The sequence below is a fragment of the Mus caroli genome, chromosome 9, assembly GCF_900094665.2.
Source record: "Mus caroli chromosome 9, CAROLI_EIJ_v1.1, whole genome shotgun sequence".
In the NCBI taxonomy this organism is placed as follows: Eukaryota; Metazoa; Chordata; class Mammalia; order Rodentia; family Muridae; genus Mus; species Mus caroli.
This window is the reverse complement of record NC_034578.1, coordinates 61,300,296-61,326,101: the sequence shown is the minus strand read 5'-3', so window position 1 is coordinate 61,326,101 and position 25,806 is coordinate 61,300,296. Positions and strand designations below refer to the sequence as shown.

General features: G+C 41.2%; 2 protein-coding genes across 3 annotated transcripts in view; one reads left to right on the top strand and one right to left on the bottom strand.

Moving 5' to 3' along the window:
• Zwilch (zwilch kinetochore protein) overlaps positions 1-18,019 on the top strand; it is a 35,246-nt gene extending 17,227 nt beyond the window's left edge. Inside the window, exons 9-19 of one of the 2 annotated variants that reach the window (XM_021171821.2) lie at positions 1,468-1,561; positions 2,354-2,409; positions 3,837-3,936; positions 4,623-4,702; positions 6,590-6,746; positions 7,474-7,502; positions 9,453-9,589; positions 9,936-10,031; positions 12,626-12,741; positions 15,503-15,628; positions 17,121-18,019. In XM_021171821.2, the coding sequence (XP_021027480.1) occupies positions 1,468-1,561; positions 2,354-2,409; positions 3,837-3,936; positions 4,623-4,702; positions 6,590-6,746; positions 7,474-7,502; positions 9,453-9,589; positions 9,936-10,031; positions 12,626-12,741; positions 15,503-15,591 (954 nt within the window). In that variant the 3' untranslated portion in view covers positions 15,592-15,628; positions 17,121-18,019. Of the gene's footprint in view, positions 1-1,467; positions 1,562-2,353; positions 2,410-3,836; positions 3,937-4,622; positions 4,703-6,589; positions 6,747-7,473; positions 7,503-9,452; positions 9,590-9,917; positions 10,032-12,625; positions 12,742-15,502; positions 15,629-17,120 lie in introns of those variants that run through there. The other variant, XM_029481057.1, reaches the window with a different exon arrangement.
• Lctl (lactase like) overlaps positions 17,060-25,806 on the bottom strand; it is a 21,799-nt gene continuing 13,052 nt past the window's right edge. The window contains exons 10-14 of the mRNA XM_021171820.1: positions 23,554-23,828; positions 22,227-22,353; positions 21,866-22,065; positions 20,366-20,429; positions 17,060-17,365 (exon numbers count right to left, since the gene is read on the bottom strand). Coding sequence (XP_021027479.1) covers positions 17,250-17,365; positions 20,366-20,429; positions 21,866-22,065; positions 22,227-22,353; positions 23,554-23,828 — 782 coding nt within the window. The 3' untranslated portion in view covers positions 17,060-17,249. The remainder of the gene's footprint in view (positions 17,366-20,365; positions 20,430-21,865; positions 22,066-22,226; positions 22,354-23,553; positions 23,829-25,806) is intronic.

Below are 25,806 nucleotides of genomic sequence, written 5' to 3'. Positions count from 1 at the left end.
TCATTCTTTTTAATAGCTGAGTAGTACTCCATTGTGTAAATGTACCATAATTTCTGTATCCATTCCTCTGTTGAGGGACATCTGGGTTCTTTGTATTTATTTTTAATTATTTTTATTTATATGTAGCATGTATTTGTGCAGAAAGTCAGAAGCCAGCTTGTGACAGTCAGTTCTCTCCTAGATGTGGATTGTGGAGATAGAACTTGGGTTATCAGGCTTGGCAGCAAGTACATTTACCCTCTGGGCTGTTTCACTGGCCCTTACTGTACACTTACAACCCTTTCATCTTTGTTTGATACACTGTCAAGAACATGCATTGTTTTTCAATAGAGACACTGGGCATTTCACACTGCCCCATTCCTTGTGATTTGGACCACCCTACACATAGCAATATGTTTAACATCTCTGACCTCCACCAAGTTAAATATCTCAGTCATTCTGATACATAAAGATTATCTTCAGCTTTTTCATAGACCCCTCTGTAAGTATGAAATGATCTCTTTTCTGTTGAGAAACATTTTTCCTTTCCCTGGAAATAAAGGTAGTGCTAACTACTTGATCCTGTCATTTTATTGCAATGGCAATAGTGGATATCATTTCTCATGTGAAGCAAAAAAACTTGTGAAGTTTCTCAGTCTTTTGCTCTGTTCCTTCTGATCTCTGCTGTTTGTTCACTCTGGATGGAGTCATTCCTCATGATCCTCCCTGCTGAGTTGCAGCAGACAGAACCCTCCCGTTATCAGTCCTGTAGCTAGTGTAGCCTGTCTTGACTGCCTTTCCTTCACTGTGCTTACATTTTTTGTGTGTGCCTATGTGTGTAATTATATTGTGTTTGGATAATCTTGCTTTCAGTTTCACATTTGTGGTTTCATTGTTGCCTCAGCTGTATTGTATCCTTCTCCCAGGATCACATGTAGTTCCTGTGTGCATAGCATTATAGTTGAGAATACCATTCATAGATACCATGCCAGCCTGGTGGATATGTATCCAGCTACTGTTTGTTAGTAACTTCAGCTAGTTACTGAAGCTTTCTTAGCCTTAATAAAATGAAGACAGTAGTAGTATCTGTCTCAGAGAGTTGTGTTGAGATAAATAACACACTACATACAAAATCCTATGACAGTGCCTGGTGAGTAGTCAACACTCAAGAACTCTTACCAGAGGGCTGGAAAGAGAGCTCAGTGCTTAAGAGCACTTGTTGCTCTTCCAGGGGACCTGGGTTTGATTCCTAGTACCCTCATGGTACCTCATAACCATCTGTAGCTCCATTGCCAGGAGATCCAGTAACCTCTTTTGAGTTCTGAAAGCACTAGGTACTATATGTGGTGCACAAAACACTCAATATATGAAATAAAATAAATAAGTCACAAAGAATATTGTTCGAAAGAACCTTACTTGATACTATTAAATATATCCCTATTCATTAGGCTATGATTTCAGCTAACATGTTTTCTGACTGTTTTACAGGTTTTAGCTGATGGCATCAGGACTGGTGTAACTGAATGGCTTGAGCCTCTGGAAACAAAATCTGCTCTTGAATTTGTTCAGGAATTTCTGAATGGTGTTTGTTTTCATAATTCATTCTTGTCTGTTGCTTGTTTTTAATTGAGTGCATATGCTTGCTATATTTAAATATCAGTTGTCTCTTGGTTTTATATAGCTTTGAGTTAGAATACATTAAAGCTGTGATCTAATATGGTTGGAGAGACTTTGGTTCTAAAATGTCAAAGATAGATATTATATTGTAAAAATTGTAAGATTAAGTTTGAGCTAAGCCTGGAAGCACAGACCTGTAATCTATTTGTAAAACTATTTGAGAGGCCAAGGCAGAAGAACTGTTAGCTTGAGCTGTAGAGTGATTTCAGTGTCAGTCAAGCTACTCAATTTAGAGAAACCTTGTCACAAAGTAAAAAAATACGTGAGTGCTGGGTGCGGTGGTGTACACCTTTAATTCCGGCACTGGGGAAGCAGAGGCAGGTGGATCTGAGTTTGAGGCCAGCCTGGTCTACAAAGCTAGGCCAGGCCAGCCAAGGATTTGCCAACCATATTTAAATCCCTAGGTTTGATCAGGCTTCAAGACTATAAAGAAGAGAATGTTGACGTGGAAGTTTATGTAGCACAGATAACTAAGTGTGTTTGGGATTGTAGAAGAGTGATGAGATGGTATCTGAGCACCGTGCACATGCCTCTCTTTTGTTTCCAGCTCCTGCATAAAGGATGGCTGACATACTGGTAGTTTGCTAAAGTCCCAGTATATTCCTCCTGTTCCCGTTTGCTAGTTGACAATAGGATTAGGATGGAAATAATACAGGAAGCAGAAAATTAAACTCAATAAACCTTTTCTGCTTTTTAGACTTAAATAAACTGGATGAACTTGATGATTCTACAAAAAAAGATAAACAAAAAGAGGTAAGCAAGCCCGGCATGGTAGAGAATGCTTTTAATCCCAGCACTTGGGAGCAGAGGCAGGTGGATCTCTGTGAGCTCACAGCCAGCTAGGTCTACAGAGTTAGTTTTGGGACAGCTAAAGCTACACAAAGAAACCCTGTCTCGTAAAAGCAAAGGAAGGAAAGGAGAGAGGAGGGAGGGAAGAGGGATAAGCAGTTACTGTCAGTTAGCATCTTTCCCTGCCTTTGAACTCCCTTTCATGTGGAGCCTCTCAGGTCTCCTTCCATCCTGTGTTTGTATTTATTGTTCAGCTGCAGAGAGTAGATAAGTTATATTAATAATACACTGTAGAAAGTACTGCCATAGTATATGAAAACAGCATGAAATGCTGCTACTGAGCCATAGTGTGCCACTGTGAAATTGACAGTTTCCACCTGATGATGAGGAAATTGGGTCAAAGGCCACTTAATAAATATTCTCAGAAGAAAATTGAGAACTTACTTTTTTCTCTTTTGTTTTTGAGGTTTTTGGGTTTTGTTGTTGTTTTGTTTTGTTTTGTTTTACCACAGGGTTTCTCTGTGTAGCCTTGGCTGTCCTGGAACTCACTCTGTAGACCAGGCTGGCTTTGAACTCAGAAATCCGCCTGCCTCTGCCTCCCAAGTGCTGGGATTAAAGGCGTGTGCCACCACGCCCGGCTGAGAGCTTACTTTTAAGTGGTATGGTTTTGCTGTTATTGTTTGGGGTTTGGTTTTGTTTTGAGACAGGGTTGTGCTCAGGCTAGCTTCAAATGCAATCTACTCCTACCTCAGCCTCCTGAGTGCAGGGTTTTATGGGTATATAACTGCCACCTTGTCGGGTTAGTCATTACAGATTTAAAACAACTTCAAGACTCTAGTTTTTTTAGCTAGTCAGTGTTGGTGCACTTTTAATCCCAGCACTTGGGAGGCAGAGTTTTCTGAGTTCAAAGCCAGCCTGGTCTACAGAGTGAGTTCCAGGACAACCAAGGCTACACAGAGAAACTCTGTCTTGAAAAACAAACAAAAAAAAACTATAGTTTTTTACTCTATTCAAGTATTTCTCCTTATTAGTAAATGAAATTCTGAAGAAAATAACATTTCTATAATTCTTTGTATATGTTCATGTCCTTATAGTGCTCAGAATAGTGTTTAAAGCTTAAACTACTTCACTTTAAAAGTAAATAAATGGCCAGGCGTGGTGGCACATGCCTTTAATCCCAGCACTCGGGAGGCAGAGGCAGGCGGATTTCTGAGTTCGAGGCCAGCCTGGTCTACAAAGTGAGCTCCAGGACAGCCAGNCCAGCCTGGTCTACAAAGTGAGCTCCAGGACAGCCAGAGCTATAAAGAGAAACCCTGTCTCGAAAAACCAAAAAAAAAAAAAAAAAAAAAGTAAATAAATGGAGTGTTCTCTAAAGTTTGCTTCTTTTTCAGGCAGTGAACCATGACGCAGCTGCAGTTGTCAGGTCTATGCTTCTCACAGTGCGGGGGGATCTCGATTTTGCTGAACAGCTTTGGTGCAGAATGAGCAGCAGTGCGTATCCATCATAAATAAAGTGGGCTTTTTTGTGTATTTAAGGTTTTTGTTTGTTTTAACTTTATGTGCATCTGTACTTTGCCTGTTTGTATGTCTGTACACCAGGTGAAGTCAGCTCGCTTACATAGAGCAGAAGGCAGTTTAGATCCTGTGAAACTAGATGGTTGGAAGTAGCATGTGGGTACTGGGGATTGACCTTGGGCCTCTGGAAGAGGAGCCAGTGCTCCTAACTGCTGAGTCATCTTTCCAGCCCCTTTTCATGCCTTTTAAAATATAAAACTTGAAGAAGCAAAAAAGAAAAAGAAAAAAACATAAATAAAAGAAAAAGAAAAAAAGAAAAAATATATATAAAACTTGACTGTTTGCATGAGATATAACTATATTTACAGGAGTCAAAACATGCCTAATATTAATATATATCTCATATAACAATTTTAGATAGATAGGTAGGTAGATAGATAGATAAATAGATAGATGGATTGATCTACCTACCAAATGTTATTGGCAATCTGAGCTATATCTTTCTGTCTTTTTTTCCCTCCCATTTTAAATCCCCCCTCTCACTGCTAAAGTGCGGGGGGCAGGGGGGGCAGGGGATTGTTTGTTTCTTGTATGTGTCATTAAAATTGACACTTGAATCAGTAGAGATGTGAAAGTGATTTCTGTGTGACTTGGTTTTTAAGGTGTGGTTTCCTATCAAGACTTGGTGAAGTGTTTCACACTGATCCTGCAGAGTCTGCAGCGTGGAGATATACAGCCATGGGTAGGTTGAAGGGTGTCAGTAGAATGTTTTTCTCAGTGACATATAGAAACCAAACCATACAAGCAGAAAGAGAGCGTTTGATAAAACACTGGATCAAACAGTCTGTGTTGACCTCCAGCTCTGCTACCTTCTAGCTGTGTGAACTTGGGGCCCTTTACTTCTCTGTACCTCACTACCCTCATCAACAAAATGAGGACTGGACTCTTCCTGAGTCATAGTGTTATTTAGGAATCTAATGTTATGTATCTAATGCATACACAGGACCTAGTGTCTGGATTGATATATATAAGCTGTTGATACTGTTAACTATTCTGGAAATGAATGTTTTCATAGCCACTGCTAAGACTTCAAAACTAGAGTGGTCTTTTTACAAAGCAGTTTTGATGATGACTTGAGTTTCTGAAAATGTAATATGACTTCTAAACCAATAATACTTGTGGTAGGATCTCCCCAGCACTCATGCACAAAAGGCATATATATCAAGGCCAGGCATGGTAAGACATGCCTGGAATCCGACCATTTGGTAGGAAGCGGAATGATCACAAGTTGGAGGTTGGCCTGGGCTGTGTCGTGAGATTGTGCCTCAAAAACAAACAAGCCGGGCGTGGTGGCGCACGCCTTTAATCCCAGTACTCGGGAGGCAGAGGCAGGCGAATTTTTCTGAGTTCGAGGCCAGCCTGATCTACAAAGTGAGTTCCAGGACAGCCAGGGCTATACAGAGAAACCCTGTCTCAAAAAAAAAAAAAAAACCTAAAACGTAGGGTTTTGTCCAATCACAATACTTAGGGTTTTATTATTTTTTAATAACATTTTTATTTTATGTGCATTGATGTTTGGCCTGCATTATCTCTGTGTGAGGGTGTCAGATCTTAAGAGTTTACAGACAGTAATGAGCTGCCATGTGGGTGCTAGAATTTAACCCAGATCCTCTGCAAGATCAGTCTGTGCCTGTAACCACTGAGCCACCTCTCCAGCCCAGTAATTTTTCTCATAGGAACCAGAAATAGTAATTGATGTATAAATAATCTATGTTAGGTTAGATGTCACAGCTGAAAAGTAACTTTGTCATACACATAGACCCCCGAGGAGAGGAGTTTATGTTCCTTCAGTCTGCTTCATTGTGAGTGAAGACAGAAGTTTACTAAAGATGCTCAGTGGTGCTGCAGTCACCCAGGAGAAGGCCTAGTTGTAAGGCCTCGAAGGACCAGCTCTGATGCTCTCTGAGAAAGTCAAGCTTACCACTTTAGGCCTGCCTTGACTGCTTTAGATTTTCAAAACACAAGTGGAATAGGAATAGCTTTTCGTGTTCTTCTTGGGTTTTCTTATTATTACTATAATTATTCTTTATTTATTATATGTGAGTACACTGTAGCTGTCTTCAGACACTCCAGAAGAGGGCAGGATCTTATTACAGATGGTTGTGAGCCACCATGTGGTTGCTGGGAACTGAACTCAGGACCTTTGGAAGAACAGTCAGTGCTCTTAACCACTGAGCTATTGCTCCAGCCCTTCTTGTTTTTGTTTTGTTTTGTTTTGTTTAATAGGGTATCCAATTGACTAGATAGCTGAGGGTAACTGACTTTAAACTTCTGAAACACCTGCCTCTGCCTCCTGAATGCTGGGACTACACTCACATACCGCCAACTCCCTGCTCATCCAGAACTGGGGATGTACCCAGAGCTTTAGGCACGTCAGGCAAAGCCGCGTTTCTAGCCAGGAGTGGCATCTTAAGAACTCGGGTTAACTTGGGAGCTTTTATTGAAAGAATTTATAATGTCGGGAAACTGAAAATGTGTGATTCTAATTTTGAATTCATAGTCTTATTTTGCCTATTAGGTTTATTTATACTTGAATTTAAGAATTTACAAACTTTTTTTCTATTTCTAGTTGCACAGTGGGAGCAACAGTTTGCTAAGTAGACTCATTCATCAGTCTTACCATGGAGCTATGGACAGTGTCCCTCTCTCCGGAGCTACCCCACTGCAGATGCTTTTGGAAATTGGTTTGGACAAACTGAAGAAAGATTATATCAGCTTTTTTGTCAGTGAGTTCTTTTACCTTCCTAGTCCTTGTCGGTCTGGCTTTACCTCTGATTGCCTGTGATACAAGCATTTTCCTTTTCTGGGCCAATTTCCCACTTGATAAATACAATAGGTTAAATAGAGCTGTAGTGTTTTGGTTTTTTGGCTTTTAGGTATGAGTTTTGTTTGTTGTTTGTTTTAAAATGTGCTGTGGTGGGGCACCCGTGAATACGTGTGGATGTGGAGAGCACCTTTCTGGAGTCACTTGTACTGTGTGGTCCCAGGCTCCAGCTTGGGCTGTCAGGTTTGCTGGCAGGCGCCTTTACTTTCTGAACCAACCTGCTGTCCCTAGTGAAAAGATGTTTTTCAATCTTGTTTGTTTGTTTCTCTGTTTTCGAGGCAGGGTTTCTCTGTGTAGCCCTGGCTGTCCTGGAACTCACTCTGTAGACCAGGCTGGCCTCGAACTCAGAAATCCGCCTGCCTCTGCCTCCCGAGTGCTGGGATTAAAGGCGTGCGCCACCACTGCCCAGCTTTTTTTAATACTTAACACTTGATACTTTGTTTATTAGGGGCAAGCTATGATCAGTTTTAGAATAAGTATTAGTATGAATTTATAATGTAATTGATGAACTATTTAACTTGGTCACCTATTTAATATATGAACTACAAACATTTTTCTTAGATTCTTTTTATTTTTAAATTTTTACTGGGAAATTCCTAAAGCTTATTTACATATGTTTTTCTTGATAGGTCAGGAACTTGCATCTTTGAATCATTTGGTGAGTTTCTTTCTCTTATGTAGTCATAACAGCACACAGTTGCTAAGTGTCTGTAATGTGCCAGCCTCTGTTCTAGCTCCTAGGAAGCACAGTGAGCCAACTGATGCCAGTTACTGCTCTTCCTCAATGTCAACTGACAGGTGCTTGTTCCAGCCTTTCCCTTTCTCTTTGCATCTATGCAACTGATGTGTAGTTTTATTGTGTTGATGCCACTGTTCTACCAAAACTCTTACCTAGTTGTCAAGAAATCTATAAGGGTGATTTATTTATTTATTTATCTTGGTTTTTCGAGACAGGGTTTCTCTGTGTAGCCCTGACTGTCCTGGAACTCAGTCTGTAGACCAGGCTGGCCTCGAACTCAGAAATCCGCCTGCCTCTGCCTCCCAAGTGCTGGGATTAAAGGCCTGTGCCACCACGCCCAGTGAAGGGCGTATTTATTTTATATCCTCTTGACTCCTTTGAAGGATTATTTGCTAAAGAAGTTACAGCATTCTTTAAAGTATTGGCTCAGGACCAACCAGTCTCTTCTATTGGATGCTTTCGGCATTTATCATGGACCCTCCCCACAGCATGACAGTTGATTTCAGAGTGACAGTGAAAGAGCATCTCCTTTCCTTCTTGGTCTTCTTAGAGAAGGCCTGGGAGGGTTTTTGTTCTTTTGGTTTTTTGTTTTTCGAGACAGGGTTTCTCTGTGTAGTCCTGCCTCTCCTGGAACTCACTCAGTGGATCGGGCTGACCTGGAACTCAGAAATCCTCCTGCCTCTGCCTCCTAAGTGCTGGGATTAAAGGCATGCGCTACCACCGGCTGGCATTGTTGTTTTGTTTTTTTAAGGCAGGGTCTCACTATGTAGCCCTGGCTGTCCTGGAATTAGTTCACTTTGTACACCAAGCTTGTCTCAAACTCAGAGATTCCCCTGCCTCTGTCTCCCACATTCTGGTGACTAAAGCATCACCACTACACCTGATACTGGGCAGGATTTTATAAGGACCAAATGATAACTACCTATTATATATATTATATATGAGCCTAAAACTTGCAAATATGATGTGGTTGTATTGCCTTAACTAGGTAACAAACTATGCATTAATCAATAATAAATATGACATAAAGAGTATTATATATATCAGTATATAACATATGCTATATAGCATTAATATAGTATAATATATTTTAAAATTAAACATGTATAGTCTATTACTATATATGCTAATATATATTTTGTATGTTAGCTATAAAAACATCAAAATATACTATAATACATGTAACACTATATTATATGTTTATTATGTATTAAGATTATTATTGATTAATGCACTATGCATTAACTATTAGTGGCCTAGTTATGACAATAAAACCACATCATGTTTGTAAGTTCTAGGCTCACTCAAGGGGAAAGAATTATACAAAGTGTACACTCCAGGAGGCTAGAATCTTGGCTGTTATCAAAATCTGCTTATCATTCCCACTGGATTATTAGATGGATCTCAGAAATAAGACTGGAAACTTCAACACTTTATGATACTGGCTTAGCTTGCCAAATGTCTTCTCCAAAATCTGTGCCAATATTCCAGTAATACGTTCAAGGGGGGATTGTCAGGCACTTGGTTAGTTTCTCAGACTTCGGTTCACCAGGTAAGGAGAGATGTAGGGTGGTCTTGCAGATTAGCCCTGCCATCCTTAGTAATAAGTAGTAATAAGGCTACCCACTTGTCCTCGTTAGTGAAGCTGACTGGGATCAGCTTTTATAGGAGACTGTTATTTGTGTCCAGCGTTCTTAGCAAAGAACTTGGTTTAAGGCTGATGGTGAAAGGTAGGGAGTTCTGTGCCGTCATTGCCTCCCTTTCCCCATTATCAGGCATCCTGTGTAGATGTAGAGGGAATGGCGGCTTCTTCCCAGGGGTTCTGCTTAGTCATTGCTTCCTTCCTCTCTTTATATTTCTGTCTTCCAGGAATACTTCATTTCTCCCTCAGTATCGACACAGGAACAGGTTTGCCGTGTTCAGAAACTCCATCATGTTCTTGAAATCTTAGTCATCTGCATGCTTTTCATTAAACCCCAGCATGAGCTTCTCTTCTCTTTAACACAGTAAGGATTTTTGCTTTTTGTTTTGAGGCATTGTCTCATTTGTAGCCCAGGCTTACTGGTGTGAGCCACCACTTAGCTACATTCTCAGCTCAATATGTTTTTATATAAGAAAGCAGTCTACATAGCTTTTTTGAAGTGAATGAGATTTCCTTGGCTAGAAACATTGTCGTTAAGTTTTGTTTTCAGCAGAGGGAAGGGGTGGGGGGCTGGTGTTTGTTACTATTGTGACTCTGAGTTCATTCCTTCTGTCATAGCCTGGTTTGTGGTAAAATCTTTCTCTAGACTAGAAAGCCTTTATCTTTTCTGACAGCTCTTATTCCCAAAAAAGATTGTTTTAACTTTTTAGATCCTGCATAAAATATTACAAACAAAATCCTCTTGATGAGCAACACATTTTTCAGTTGCCAGTCAGACCAGCTGCTGTCAAGAACTTGTATCAAAGGTAAGCAACTTAATAATTACATTGTACCTTAAGGCCAGTTTGGCCCAGTTAACGTAGGATTTAATGATCCAGTATGGCTTAGCCTGGTAGTCCTTTTCCCACTCTCTGACCCACGGCCTTTTCTATTTCTTCTCCCAGAATTTTTTTCACTTAAGACTTTTGAGCCTCTTAGTCTTTGTTCTGTTACAGAATCCTGGGAGAGGGGCTAAAGAGATGGCTCAGCGATTAAGACCACTGATTTTTCTTTCAGATGTCCTGAGTTCAAATCCCAGCACCAATATGGTGGCTCACAACCGTCTGTAATGAGATCTGACTCCCTCTTCTGGTGTGTCTGAAGACAGCTACAGTGTACTTATATATAATAATAAATAAATCTTTAAAAAAAAACAAAAACAAAATCATAGGAGAAATAATAGGAAGAAATGACAGAATGATGACCATGAGATGAGAGACAGTGATGAGGCTAGACAGGCACAGCAGGACCAACGGTGTGGCTGTGGGTATGACAGAATTATTGTAGTCATGCACTCTGGCATGCCAGTGCTGTTCTCCCTAACGTTTCTTTCCTCTTGTCTGCTTCTTAAAGCTTCTGTCATACCAAAAGTTTGTACTATCAGTGATCAGTTGATTTTTGAGATGGGGTCTTACTATATCACCTAGACTATCTTTAAATTTTGTTGTCCTATTTCCACTACCAAAGTAAGTGCACTGCTGAGACCAGCTACAAATGGCCTTTTTATTTGCCAATTTAAATAAACATGTTATAGATAAATTGTTTTTGCCTGTGTGTGGTAGCGCATGCCTATAATCTAGGACTCAGGTGGGTGGGTACCTCTCGTGAGTTCCAGGACCAGACTGGTCCACATAGTAAAGTTCTAGGCAAAACAGAAGTACTAATTGAGACACTGTCTCAAAAAAGGAGAAAAAAATCAAAACAGGGGTGGGCAACCTAGTTACTTGGTAAAAAAAAAAAAGCCTTATGACCTGAGTTCAACTCCTGGAGCTTACTTACACGGTTGAAGGAGAGTGACTTCCTCTGGTTGTCCTTTGATCTCCACATGTACACCCTGGCAAGACTACTATAGCACACACACACCCTGCACATGGACATTTTCACATGTACACTAAATAAACAAAAAGGTAGGTAGGTGGGTGGGTGGGTGGATGTGTAGAAAAGTGTGGGGTTAGAAGATGGCTCAGCTGCTAAGAACATCACTCCCTGCACAGCTCTTGATGACCCGAGTTCTTTGATCTTCAGGACTCACATAATAGTGACAGCCTGTCCTCAAAAACCAAGGCAGAAGCAGGAAACTGACCCGAAAAGTTGTCCCCTGACAGGCTGTGAGACATGCCTGTTTATACTCACACTTAAGTAAATCTTTAAAAGTCTAAAAAACACATATTTAGTATTAATATGTATGTATATGTATGCTACCTGTAGGCAAGTACATACTGTGGCATGTGTGTGGAGGTCAGAGGACAACTTTATAGTCTGTTCTCCTTCCATCTTGTGTATTCTGGGGATCAGACTCAGATTATCAGCCTTCCACGTCTGTCACAAGCACTTTTATCCATTGAGCCATCTTGATGGCACAAAATGAATATTAATTTTTACTACATTTATTAATTTATTCGTGTGTGAAGTTGGGTGCTTGTAAGCTGTGACACACATGTGGAGGTCAGAGGACAATTCACGGGGAGTCAGTTCTCCCTTTCCATCATGGAACTCAAGTTATCAGACTGAACCATCTTTCCTGCCATGATGATCTTTTTAAACTAAATAATTAAATAAAAATTTTAAATGTTATTCTTTTATAATGCTGTTTTTTTTCTTATGTTTTATCTTTCAAATGACCATAATCGTATACTCCCCAAACCTTACTCTTGTTCCTTCTATATCTTTTAAATAATTACTAATCTTGACTCTTCGTGCCTTCCCCCAACCCCTACACTGTCTTTCTTTCTTTGAGGAAAAATAGAAACAGAGTCTCCCTGTTTAAGCTTGCCTAGAACTCTCTATGTAGCTAATGCTGGTCTTGAACTGATAGTGATTCTCCTGCCTCAGCCTTCTCGTGTGCTAGAATTACTGAGTACCACCACACTTGGTTTGCACAGTGTTTCTCTATTACTGCCTATTTATATATATGATTTATTTTTCGTTTATGTTCATTAGTGCTTTGCCTGCATGTATGTCTGTGTGAGGGTGTCAGAAGCCCTGGAATTGGATTAGAGATATGTGAGCTGACATGTGGGTGCTGGGAATTAAACCCTTTTCTTCTGGAAAGAGCAGCCAGTATTCTTAACTCCTGAGCCATCTCTCCAGCCCTAGACTATTACTGCTTTTTAAAGAAATTGTTTTTCTTTGAAATGTGTGTATGTTTTTATCTCTCCCCCTTTGTTGACTGTACTTCTCCAGCTCAGGGATTGTGGCCTATTTATATCCGTACTCAGTGCTTGTCACACGTGGATTTCACTGGATGACAGGAAGGAAGGAAGGAAGGAAGGAAGGAAGGAAGGAAGGAACAGCTACTGTTTGGTTATTAGTAATTTACTTATTTATTCATTTTAATTTTCTTTTGGTATTTTTTCTTCAGTGAGAAGCCGCAGAAATGGAGAGTGGAGCTCAGCAGCAGTCAAAAGAAAACAGTGAAAACAGTGTGGCAGCTGAGTGACAGCTCCCCTGTAGACCATTCCAGTTTCCACAGGCCTGGTAAAGATGTTATGTAGTCATTAAATCTTTATGGGAGGAATCATTGTTGCAGGTCTTTTCCTGAACTTTAGGTATAAAACAGACTTTAAAAGAAAATCTGACTTTTGTGCCATTGTGAGTTTTAGAAAAAATCAAAGTATAATAATCACTTGTGAGTCTTTTTCTTATTATCCTGGATAAAAGAACCTTTGCTGAGGCTGGCTCAGTGGTTAAGAGCACTGACTGCTTTTCTAGAGGTCCTGAGTTCAATTCCCAGCAACCACATGGTGGCTCACAACCATCTGTAATGGGATCTGATTCTGTCTTCAAGGCATCAGGAGCTTAAAACAAGCAGCCAGTTGTACTGTGCTCACACTCAGGAAGCAGAGCAGAGGGTGAGTGCATGGGGTTACTGAGTCCCCGTCCTCCACTCACACCATCCAATACGGTGGGTCGGTCCACATCACTTAACATAAGAACACCTCTCACAGACATGCTCAGATGCCCATCTCCCTAATAATTCAAGAGTCTAACGATCTGAAATCAACACCAACCAAGACATCTCTACCACCACTTGGTCCCTGTCACCATATAATTTCCACCCTCCTTTTGGTACTGATTTATGTCTTAGTTTCTTTTCCTGTTACTATGATAAAATTCTCTGACAGAAGCAATGAAGGGTCAATGGTTTTATTTCCTCTCACAGATCACCATGCACCACGGTAAGGAAGTCAAAGCAGAAGGAGCTTGAGTAGCTGTTGATAGAAATCCCTTAGTCAGCAGAAGAATGCAGTGCCTGTGTGCTCGTGTCCGCTTACTTTCCCCACTTTAAAGCTGTCCAGAGTGGCCAGCCCAGGGATGATGGTCTGTCTATACTGGGCAAGTCTTCACACTTCAGTTAACACAATTAAGACAAGACCCCACAACATGCCCACTCCTATTTCCCAGGGGATTCTGTCTCTCACAGATAAACATGCAGAAATCATTAAACTAAAAAAATTTTTCTTGGAAGCCGTCAGTTAAAATCATGGCATGTGGTTTTTTGGTTGGTTGGTTTGGGTTTTTTTTTTTTTTTTTTCAAGATTTATTTTATGTATATAAGTACACTATTGCTTCAGATATAACCAGAGAGCATCAGATCCCATTACAGATGGTTGTCAGCCACCATGTGGTTGCTGGGAAATGAACTCAGGACCTCTGGAAAAGCAGCCAGTGCTCTTAACGGTTGAGCCATCTCTCCAGCTCCCATGCCATGTGTTTTAAGTATGATATACAACTTAAAATCTAAAGGGGATTAAAATCAGCTATGTGGATGTTGGAGAGATGGTTCAGAGGTGATCTTGCAGAGTACTTGGGTTCAGTTCCTAGCATCCATATCAGGCAATTCAAAGCTACTTTTAACTCCAGTTGCAGAAGATTCAGTGCCCTCTTCTGGTTTTTGTGGGCACCTTCAATGCACACACAATTTTAAATATAATCCTTTTTTTAATTCCAGGTATATAAAAAAGAGAAAAAATTATATATATTTATCTAATATATATATATTTAGGCCAAGCAACAGACATAGTAAACTAGAAAATCACATTTATGGCATGCGTTCAGAAGAGGAACATGTCCTAGTATACTACAAAAAAAATCTTTGCAAGTACTTGAGGCACTTGTGTGTGCTAGGCAGATGGATCTCTATGTTTGAGGCCAGCCTTGACTACAAAACATGTTCCAGGACAGCCAGGTCTACACATAGAGACCCTGTCTTAAAAACCAAAACATGCATACATGCATGTGTACGCATGAACAGTTTACCCAAAAGGAAATTCAGAGGTCATCTCAAAAGTAAAAAGTGTAGGGCTGGAGAGATGGCTCAGTGGTTTAGAGCACTGACTGCTCTTCCAAAGGTCCTGAGTTCAAATCCCAGCAACCACCTGTAAGATCTGATGCCCTCTTCTGGTGTGTCTGAAGACAGCTACAGTGTACTTATGTATAATAATAAATAATTTTTTTTTTTTTTAAGAACAGGGAGACAGACTTAGAGAACAAGCACACTTTCTTTCATCTGCCATGGGGTAGAGAATAATATTTGGAAGTAATGGGGTAAAAAAATCAAGTGTCCACTAGACAGTGGTCCACCAGTGGGTGCTTAGCAAATGACAGTAGTAATGATAAAAACATGGAAATCACAAAGTGGACACAATCCCTCCAAATGCTAACTTGCTGTTTCCTTGAAGCACAGGATTCATTCTTTTAGAGGGTAGAGAAATGAGTGTACATTTAGCTGTAAGGCTGTAAATTCTGCCTGGGGATGGTGGCACACACTTTTGATTCCAGTACTTGGGAGGCAGAAGCAGGTGGATCTCTGTGAGTTTGAGGCCAACCTGGTCTATAAAGCAAGTTTCAGGACAATCAAGGCTACACAGAGAAACCCTGTCTTAAAAAACCATAAAGGGGCTGGGGAGGCTGTAAATGCTAAGAATTTCTTCTCTAAAATTATGTTACAGCATGATTCAGAAAAGACACTTGTTGATCCTTAAGTGGTGGCACAAAAATTAATGTAGTTGTTTCCTGAGGGAAGGTAGCTCTTGTTTGTTTTTGTTTTTTACTCTACTTTGAATGTTGTTTAATCAAAGCTTAAAACATCAGGAGGGTATGCTGTATAAATATTTGCCCCAGCAGAGTTTGGCCAAACAGATTCTTTTCAAGTGGAAGTCGGGTGCCATCCACACTGCTGTGTTGTGGTAAAGTCAGGTGAGAGCTCTGACTGGCCTCGTTGTCTTTCTGCTTGCAGAGTTTCCTGAGCTGACACTGAATGGTAGTCTGGAAGAAAGGACAGCCTTCATTAGCATGCTTACCTGCAGCCAGGTGCACTTCAAGTAATGCGCACTGTGGGTCCTTGCAAAGTGTCTTCTCTCCGGTATGTTGTGATGAGTCCCTGTGTCTTAGCTAGTTCTACATTGTTGGTACCACATACACTCATCGTAACTAAACTGTTCCCCAGGCATCGCTGAATGGCCACCAGGTTCTTACTTGGCTTTCTTTGTACCTTTGGTTGGCCACTTATTAGGTCTACTTAACTCTAGAGTCAAATTTTTAATCTGTAGTTTGATTTCAAAATCATTGATAAAAGAAAAAATTGTAAATAGACCCTCAACTTGACATGAAAAACAAAGTTTTGTTAATAAGCAGTTTTCCTCAGCCAAATTTCATTGAGCCCTAAATGTAAATACCTTTTAAAAAAAAATACTTGATTTTTAAAATCAAAATCAAAGCACCCCTGATCAGTGGTTGTGCACACATTTAGTCTCAACACTCAGGACACAGAAACAGATGGATCTGAGTTTTGGGCCAGCCTGGTCTAAAGAGATAGAGTTCTAGGACAGCCAGAGCTACACAGAGAAATCCTGTTTCTATAAACCTGAAAAATAAAATCATCTTACTTTGAGTTGATATTAGCTAAAAAGATTGATGGAAAATCCTTACTTTTGGGTTTTGTTTTGTTTTGTTTCTGAGACAAAATCTCACTGTGTAACCCTATCTGGCCTCTTTGTTTGTTCTTTTGTTTGTTTCATAAAAATAAATAGAATTAAATAATAAGTAAAATGCCTGATCTTACCATTCCCCCTTAAGCCTCATTTGCCCTCTAGTAAATGGAGATTAATTTTATCATAATTTAAAAAATAAAATGAAGCTGGGCGTGGTGGCTCACGCCTTTAATCCCAGCACTCGGGAGGCAGAGGCAGGCGGATTTCTGAGTTCCAGAACAGCCAGGGCTATACAGAGAAACCCTGTCTCGAAAAAAACAAAACAAAATAAAATAAAATAGAATGAACTTTAATGTTTCTAGTTTTTTGTTTTGACAGGATCTATGTAGTCCTGGAGCTCACTATGTAGATCAAGCTAACCATGAACTCACAGAGATGTGCCTCTCTGCCTCTGCCTCCTGAGTGTTGTATCAAAAGCATGCGCTACCACACCTGGCTTTAGTTAAAATTTAAAAGAAAAAAACCAACTTTGTTTGTTTTGCCACCATAGCATCGTATTGCAGAGTCCCTTTGCTAGTCACAGTGCAGCACCTGTCATTCATGGTCTCCCTCAGGAGGCACATGTCCCGCCCACTTGCTGCTCACCTGCTTAGCTAATAGTCTGCAGCCTGAAAGAGGCTTAGACTGATAGTGTCCATAAGATATGGCAGTGCTCAGTGATAGTCATTTGTACATTAAAGTAATTTTTCCGGACAAATGAAAAATCATCAAGTTTTAAATCTATACACATGTTCCTAATTTTGAAAAAATGAGATGTGTGAATGATAGGTAGCAAATATTAACTCTGACCTCAGGAGAGTTGCGACTACAGGCTTCTTTCATTTTATTTATGCTTAATTTTATTTTCTTATTCTTAAATCACAGCACAAAACAAAAAGGGGGAAGTTAATTTTCAGAGCCTGAAAAATAGACATCACGTGAACTTCTGCAGCAGAAGAGTGATCCTGAAGAGATAGACGCTCTGACAGAGGAAGGTGGAGAGGAGACCCCGTCTCAGCCGCGTCTCCTGAGGAGAAGTGTCAGCATCAGGGCAGCAGTGAGGATGGAGAGAGCGCAGACTGTGGGGACCACAATCTCTGAAGCCACCTGCATGTGCCTAAGCAAGGGCTCTGAAAGGGACAGATACATCCACCAGAAGTGAGCTGTGTTTTGAAACAAAAGCTAAAGGAGATGGGCCACTGTGTTTCTAATTTTTCTTATTTGTTGTAAAAGTGAACCAGTTATTTTGAAATGGCGTTTTGGAGCCATGAGACAAAGGCATCATGTTCACTTGGTATGTATGCACACAGCTTTTGGGAATCCTTACCATCACACAAAACTTACGTCAGAGCTGGAAATGTAACAGAAGATCTGGGGGTGCCTAACTTTGGTTATTTCACTGGTATTTTATTAAGCTTGAGTATGGTTAATATTTATGCTGGCGTTGCATTAATCTCAAAAGATTAGCACCTATATTCCATGGATTCTCTCGGCTTTAGTCCAAATCTTTTGAACTGGGCGTGGCAGTTACACACCTTTAATCCCAGCACTGAGGAGGCAGAGGCAGCCTGGTCTACAGAGCAAGTTCCAGAAAAACCACAGCTACACAGAGAAACCCTGTCTCAAAAGGAAAGACAAAAAGAATCCCTGGGAAACATTTTCAGCTTTTTCAGTTTGTTATTCTCGATACACTTATATCCTCATATATTACAATTTCTAATGGTAATTCTAATACTTATTTCTTTGTAAACAAAAATTCACTAAAATGTTAAATTATTTGATAATTGTTGCCTGGTTTAATCTTTGTGAGCTAAGTGTTATATCCACCATCCGATGGAAGACCTTCATGCCACTCACTCTGATTTGTCTGCTGAGCGCTCTGGTAACAGGTAAGCAGGCATGGATATGTTCTCATGCAGCTCACAGGCTGGTCAGCAAATACTCATTGCATCCATGTTGCAGTTACTTTCATTTGGTGAGTTGTGGTTTATAATCTGTAGACTATGGCCTACTTTTTTATGCAGGTGGGGACACTGGTGCATGGTCATACAAAGTACAAAAGGTAGCTCAGTTGAGGGGGTTTCTGCACCACCTGCTTTGACCCCACATTAAAGAACAATATTAAAACAAGAAGTAGCTGGGTGGTGGTGGCGCACAGCTTTAATCCCAGCACTTGGGAGGCAGAGGCAGACAGATTTCTGAGTTCGAGGCCAGCCTGGTCTGCAGCATGAGTTCCAGGACAGCTATGGCTATACAGAGAAACCCTGTCTCGAAAAAAACAAACAAAAACAACAACAAAAACCAAGAAGTATATTTTTTTGCTTGCCCTTATGCAGAAAAATGGGTTTCAGAAACATTGGTAGTATTCTGTATTTTGGATCCTTTTAGAACCCACTGCCCCACTGCATAAGAAATTATGCCCTTTTTTTTGTGTGTGTGGTTTTTTTGAGACAGGGTTTCTCTGTGTAGCTCTGGCTGTCCTGGAACTCACTTTGTAGACCAGGCTGGCATAGAACTCAGAACTCAGAAATCCGCCTGCCTCTGCCTCCTGAGTGCTGGGATTAAAGGTGTGTGCCATCACTGCCTGGCGAAATTATGCCTTTAATCCCAGCACTTGGGAGGCAGAGGCGGGCAGATCTCTGAGTTTGAGGCTAGCCTGGTTTACAGAGTAAGTTCCAGGACAGTAAAGGCTACACATAAAAACCCTGCTGGAAAATTAAATGACAGGGGTCTAGAGAGATGGCTCAGTGGTTAAGAGTGCTGGCTACTATTTCAAAGGCCCAGCCAGGGTCAAACCCCAACGTTCACATTCGAGCTCACAACGGTCTGGAACTCTAGTTCCAGAAGTTCTGACACTCACACAAATAGATATACATGCAGCCAAAATACCAATGCTCATAAAATAAAAATAAGGGAAAAAAATGATGCCTTTTGAGAGGGTGGGGACAGTATTTTGTTCATTGCTGTTTCTCTAAGTCTTAAAATAACATTAAAATATTAGGGAGTGCTGAGGAGTTATTTATTGAAGATCTCTTACAAGTCTATAATCCTAGCTTTGGGAGGCAGGAACAGGAGGAACACAAGTTCAAGGCCTATCTGAGCTGTTGGGTTTAAAGCCATCCAAGGCAAGTTAGTGAGAACTTGTCTCAAAAAGTAGGGTGGTGGCTGCAGGGATGGCTCAGTGGTCAAGAGCACTGGCTACTGTGCCTGAGGACCCAGGTTTGATTCCCAGCACCCAAAGGACAGTTCATCACTGTAACTCAAATTCCAGGGGATCGGACACCATCTTCTATCTTCTCGAGTACCAGACATGAACATGATACACAGACATACATACATACAGGCAAAATACCCACTTGTATAAAAAATTCAGTAAGGCTGATAAGATGGCTTAGTGGGTAAAGACACTTCCCACCCAATCCTGACCATCTGAGTTCAATCTCTAGAACCCTTGTAAAGATGAAAGGAGAGAACCAATACCACAAGGTTGTCCTCTGAATGTCTCACGTGCTCACGCATGCACACATGCACTCGCACTCATAAGCTGTCATATCCCCCCTCATTTCCCTGGTGTTTACATACTTTTGCTTACATAATGTTGGTTGATTGAGGTAGAGTCTTTAGTTCATGTTAGTCTGGGCTCAATATGGATAGATGGATGAATGGACAGACAGATAAATTAAAATGCTGTATAGACTGGGAGTTTAGCCTGCTTGGTATGTACAAAAACCTGGCTTCTTAGCTGGGCAGTGGTGGCACACACCTTTAATCCCAGCACTTGGGAGGCAGAGGTAGGTGGATTTCCGAGTTCGAGGCCAGCCTGGTCTACAGAGTGAGTTCCAGGACAACCAGGGCTACACAGAGAAACCCTGTTTCCAAAAAAACAAAACAAAAAAAACGGAAAAAAAAAAAAAACTGGCTTCTATTAGCCCTACTACCCCCCCCCCAAAATACAATTTTAAAAATGCTTGTAAGACAGAAATTAACATTAAGGGAAAAGATTAAAATTAAAAGATTACATTTTTAATCATAAATGGTTGGGAATATTGATTTTAGGTAGGTCATTTTGAAACTTTTGGTAATACCATCATATGTAATATTACATAGTTATCAAAGATAAGAATCCTCACCTGTGGCAAGCATCTGGTTGTTGATGGAGCAAGTTTCCAAGGCTCTGAGACGCCAACTTTCCACCTAATAAAAACCCACTTGATAAGTAAGTTCGCCTTACTATTTTCCTATATTTAAAATTGTTTTTAGGATAAACGAGGCACTTTTTTTTTACAAAATTTCGATGCATTTGTATCATCAGGCTTGACCAAAGCCTTTACCAGCTCATCAAAACAAACACGTTTTTTAAGTCTACCCACAGTTGGGATGTTATTAATTTTTTGAGACTATAATGTTGTAACCCTGACTGGCCACAAACTGGCTATGTAGCTGAAGCAGGCCTGCTTTCTAGTACTGACAGTGAACACCTGAGAGATGTGGTCACTGTCCTCACTTCTAGGCCCAGGTAGCTCACGCTGAACCAAATCTAGCAAGCCAGTCAGATTTGTTTGTAATTTTTTTTATTAAAATCTTCTAAATCATCATTTATGGTTCATGCTTGTAGATGCAAATATATACCAAGTAGAGCTGATGGGAAATGTGATTTGGTTTGGTTTGGTTTTGTGAGGCATCTGTGCATGTCCTTGGAGGGCCAGGAGAGGGTGTTGGATCCCCTGGAGCTAGAGTTGGAGGCTGTTGCACTGAGAACTAAACAAGCACAACAACACCCCATTTGGTAGTTTTTTAAAGCTTAAGGTTTAGCCAGGCAGTGATGGTGCACGCCTTTGACCCCAGCACTCCAGAGGCAGAGGCAGGTGAATATCAGAGTTCAAGCCAAACTGATCTACAGAGCGAGTTACAGGACATCCAGAGCTGCATAGAGAAACCCTGTCTGTAGGTGTGGTGAGGGGGAGCTTAAAGTTTGTTTTTTACCTTGGAGGCACCGTGTGTGTGTGTGTGTGTGTGTGTGTAGATATCATAGATATTATATATATTATATTGATACTATATCATATCAACAATAATAGATAATATATGTGTGTGTTATGGTGGGAAAATATATATATGCATTATGGTGGGAAAAGATATAGTTCTACATTTGATTGACAGAACATTTTACATATTGAAGAGTTGATAGTGTCTGTATCAGTGTAACATTTTTAATTCATCAGAATTGCCAACTGATTCATACTTTCTAGTCTTATTGCTTGAATATGTTCTAGATGTGACTAAAAGCCCACAGGGGTGGGTAGGGGAAGGCAACATGTGGAGCTGGCACTCGGTGTAGAAGGCATGTCTGTCAGATGTAAAGCCCTGGATAGTCCCCGGCTGCAACAGCACAGAAAGCCATTGTCATCTTTACTAAGTTAGTCCATTAGAACCTAGCTCAGACAGGACCCTTGTCACCCTGATGCCCTGTCTGGAGGGGACTGGATTCTGAGGTGTGTTTACTCCACCCTAAGGGGGGGGAGGGGATAATGCCATATTCCCCACCCCTCCCTTGAAAGAAAGAAGTGTGGTTCATCTTAATCTTCAGTTGAAGAGCAGAGCAGATGTCATGGGTAAGTTGTCCACCCTACCTCTTGTGGGTTTGGAAACCCACTGGCTGTGATGATCTCCTTGTAATACTGCACAGAAGCCTTGGGATAGCGAGGCTTGTTTCTCACATTGAATTCAACATAGTAGAATCCATATTTATCTGCATAGCCTTTCTCCCATTCAAACTTATCCAACAGAGACCAGGAAGTATACCCTTTTATATCCACGCCATCTTTTATAGCTGTGAAGACAAATGGCTCCATTCTTAACATGTTTCATTATTGAGAAGTATGAATAGTATAAAATTGTTTCTATGAGATTTAGAAGCAGGTTTTAGTTGATGATAGATTGAATCTTGTCTACATAGAAAAACATGTGAAGCAAATTGTAGTTTTACCTCACCTTTTAACATTTCATTGATGTATCCTTTGAGGTACTGAATTCTCCACTCATCGCAGAACTGAGTGCAATGTAACTTTTGGGGCGCTCCACTTTCTGTCACATATATGGGAGGGTCACCGTACTGAGTCTGAAAGTGACAAGAGAATAAACACCGAGCAAGCACCTGACTTACAGGTGGACACGTGGCTGCCATATTCTAATGCAGTGCTTATTAGCTCTTAGTAGGTGTCACACTTAGTAGGTGTCAGGTAACATGTTGATTGAGAGATGAATGTAGTCCAGTGAGCTGATATGGAATACTAGTAGTTCTCATTAAAGGGGCCTTGTTTAGGGAAAAAGCCCTCCAGGTCTTCCTCTTTGCCATGAATTCCCTTTCAAATTAGATGGGCCTTAAAACGGCTAAATATTCCTGAAAGAGGAGTAGTCATTTTCTTTACTGGTATACCCAGTGCTTAGCTGTGCCAGTAAAGAACCTCTCACCATGTGCTGGTAAGCAACCCCAGCTAACCTCAGTGGGCCACACACGCAGACATACAAAGATGTGAAAGTAGGAAGCACAAAGGGGGTTAGACAGCAGTGGGAGGGGGAGTACTGATAATGGGAAGTAGATGTGATCAAAATACATCACATATATGTGTGAAGTCCGAGCATAGACTTAAAACTCTAGACCAAGGGGCTGTGGAGATGACTCTGGTTGTAAGCACTTGCTGCTTGCAGGGTCCCAGCACAAACATGGCAGCTCACACCTATCTGTAACCCACATGGGTACCAGCCACCCTTGGGGTTCATGTACATAGAGTAAGGCAAATGCTCATATTTGTAAAATAAATATAAACTAAAAGGTTAAGTGTCGAGCCGGGCGTGGTGGTGCCCGCCTTTAATCCCAGCACTCGGGAGGCAGAGGCAGGCGGATTTCTGAGTTCGAGGCCAGCCTGGTCTACAGAGTGAGTTCCAGGACAGCCAGGGCTACACAGAGAAACCCTGTCTCGAAAAGCCCAAAAAAAAAAAAAAAAAAAAAAAAAAAAAAAAAAAAAAAAAAAGGTTAAGTGTCAGATTTTCAGCTGTCGTTGGAAGCAGTTTCCACGGGCCTATGTTTTAGTAGCGAGGTAGAGTCTCATGCAGTTGAAACTGGCCTTGAGTTCAGTATGTATTCTGTAGAGGCAAGTACTGAATTCCTGATCTTCCTGCAGCTGACCTCCCAAGGCCTGGGTTTGCAGTCTTGTCTCTCTACCTAGAGCTTTATCAGTTTTCATATGTAGGTACCTGAGTGTCTAGGAGGGACTAAACTCAGGTCTGAAGGTCTTACTTGACTTGATGAGATTAGTACCTGGGCAAAGTTGAGAAGCCTCCTGAATCCCCACGGCACAGAATAGAGCCATGGAGATCCCATTTCTGGCCAGTTGGGGTCCACAAGCTCCACTAAGTCACGGTCATTCTGGTAGCTGGGCCCCTGGTGGGAGGGATATTTCCTTTGAGTGATGTATCGAGTGGTAAAATGGCCCAGGCCCAGGAAGTCAGATGTGCCTTTAAGGTAGCTCTTCTCCTGCAGGGAGAACGTGGGCAACCTCGACATCTCCAGGCCTTGCTCAGCACTCTTTGTTCCTGACAGGAGAGAACATGAAAAGTTAAGAAAGTCTTACTTCTTACAGTCATTTCTCTGTGTCCCACAGTGCTGCTAAAATGGTGGGGGATAAGCTGGTGCAATGGTCCAGCAGTTAAGAGCACTTGCAGGGGACCCAGGTTCAGTTCTCAGCACCCATGTGGCAGTTCGCAACTAGCCATATTCTAGTTCTAGGTGTTTAATACCATCTTCTGATATCCAAAGGCATGAGGAACACAAATAGTGCACATACATACATGTGGGCAAACACTCACACACATAAAATTAAAAAATCTTTGTTTTTAAAGCTGAGCTTTAAGCTGGGCAGTGGTGGTACACACCTTTAATCCCAGCACTTGGGAGGCAAAGACAGGTGGAGCTCTGTAAATTGAAAGCCAGCCTGGTCTACAAATTTGAGTTTCAGGGCTACACACGTATAGGTTTGTATGTGCATTCGCATGAGTGCAGTGCCTGCAGAGGTCAGAAGTGAGTGTTGGATCCCCTGGAGCTGGAGTTAACAGGTGCTTGTGAGCTGCCCCTCTGGAAGAGCATCGAGTGTTCTTAACTGCTGAGCCATCTCTCCAGCCTCTATTAAAGTTCTTTTCTAAATGTAGCTTGCTTACTGTTTGTGTCTAGGAGTGTAGCTTAGTAGTAGAGAACTTAACCTGACAAGCACTTACAGGGCCCTGGATTTGACCCCTAGCAGCCAAAATATGATACATTTTCACTCATTACTCAGTGAGTGGTATATGGCTTAGCTACCTGGGGGAAAGCAGGGTTATACTGTTCCTCACATTGAAAAACTAGCCTGTGGGCTCCTTCTAGAAGGAAACTGAAGGCCATCGACTGTAGGGAGGATCACGGGCTTGTTCAAACACTGCTGACAGTGTAAGCCATGACAAGTTCTGCTCTGGCAATTTTGCCCTCTACCTGGACTGCAAAGGAACACTTATTAACTGACAGGCTCCAAACCTCTTTATCTAGTACTTTGCCCGCATGTGGAAAAGGATCTACCTTCAGGTGTCTTCACATTGAGGAGCAAAAGGTCAGAAACAACTTACATTGTATTGCCGAGGGGATGGCTAAAGAAATGGTGAAAACTCTGAGGAAGAGGCATGCATGAGGCCCTGGTTCTGCACCACAGTACTAACAATAGGAGCTGGAGAGATGGCTCAGCAGCTCAGAGTACTGATTGCCAGAGGTCCCAGGTCCAGTACCCAGCACCCACATGCTGGTGGCTTGCAGACATCTATAACTCCAGTTCCAGAGGATCCAGTGGTCTCTTCTGGCCTCCATGGACATTATGTATGCATGTGGTACACAAAGATACATACAAACGAAATATTCATACACACAAAGTAAATCTAACACTGTGACCTCTGCTAAAATAAGACTAATTATAATTGAATGACCGTCAGTACCATGGTGTGTAGCTATTAGAACAAACAAAGCAATACTTTCTATGCCAGGATGGAAAGGGCCTAGACATAGGTTTACTGAATAAAAGATGTAGGCCACTGATGATAACATCAGCTACATACTCTGGCAAACAAGCAGTGATCTAATAGGACAACAAGATCATTTGCAGGGGAGGGAGTAGGCTGGAGAGATGGCTCAGTAGTTAAGAGCACTGTCTGCTCTTCCAGAGGTCCTGAGTTCAATTCTGGACAACACATGGTGGCTCACAACCATCTGTAATGGGATCTGATGCCCTCTTCTGACATTCAGGCATACTTGCGGATAGAGCACTAATATACATTTTTAAAAAATCATTTGCAGGGAGACTATTGGCTGGGATTAAAGGAATGAAAGGTTTGAATTGTTAATATTCTTAAAACATCAGCATGTTATTGCTGTCAGTCAAGTTCAGTAACTAGAAAAACCACTGGGCACTGTTCCCTTTACTGCCAGATGGGTTAAAATGCTAAAATACGGAAAAATCCAGTCACACTGAAGGTTTGAATTTTTTTTTTTTTTTTT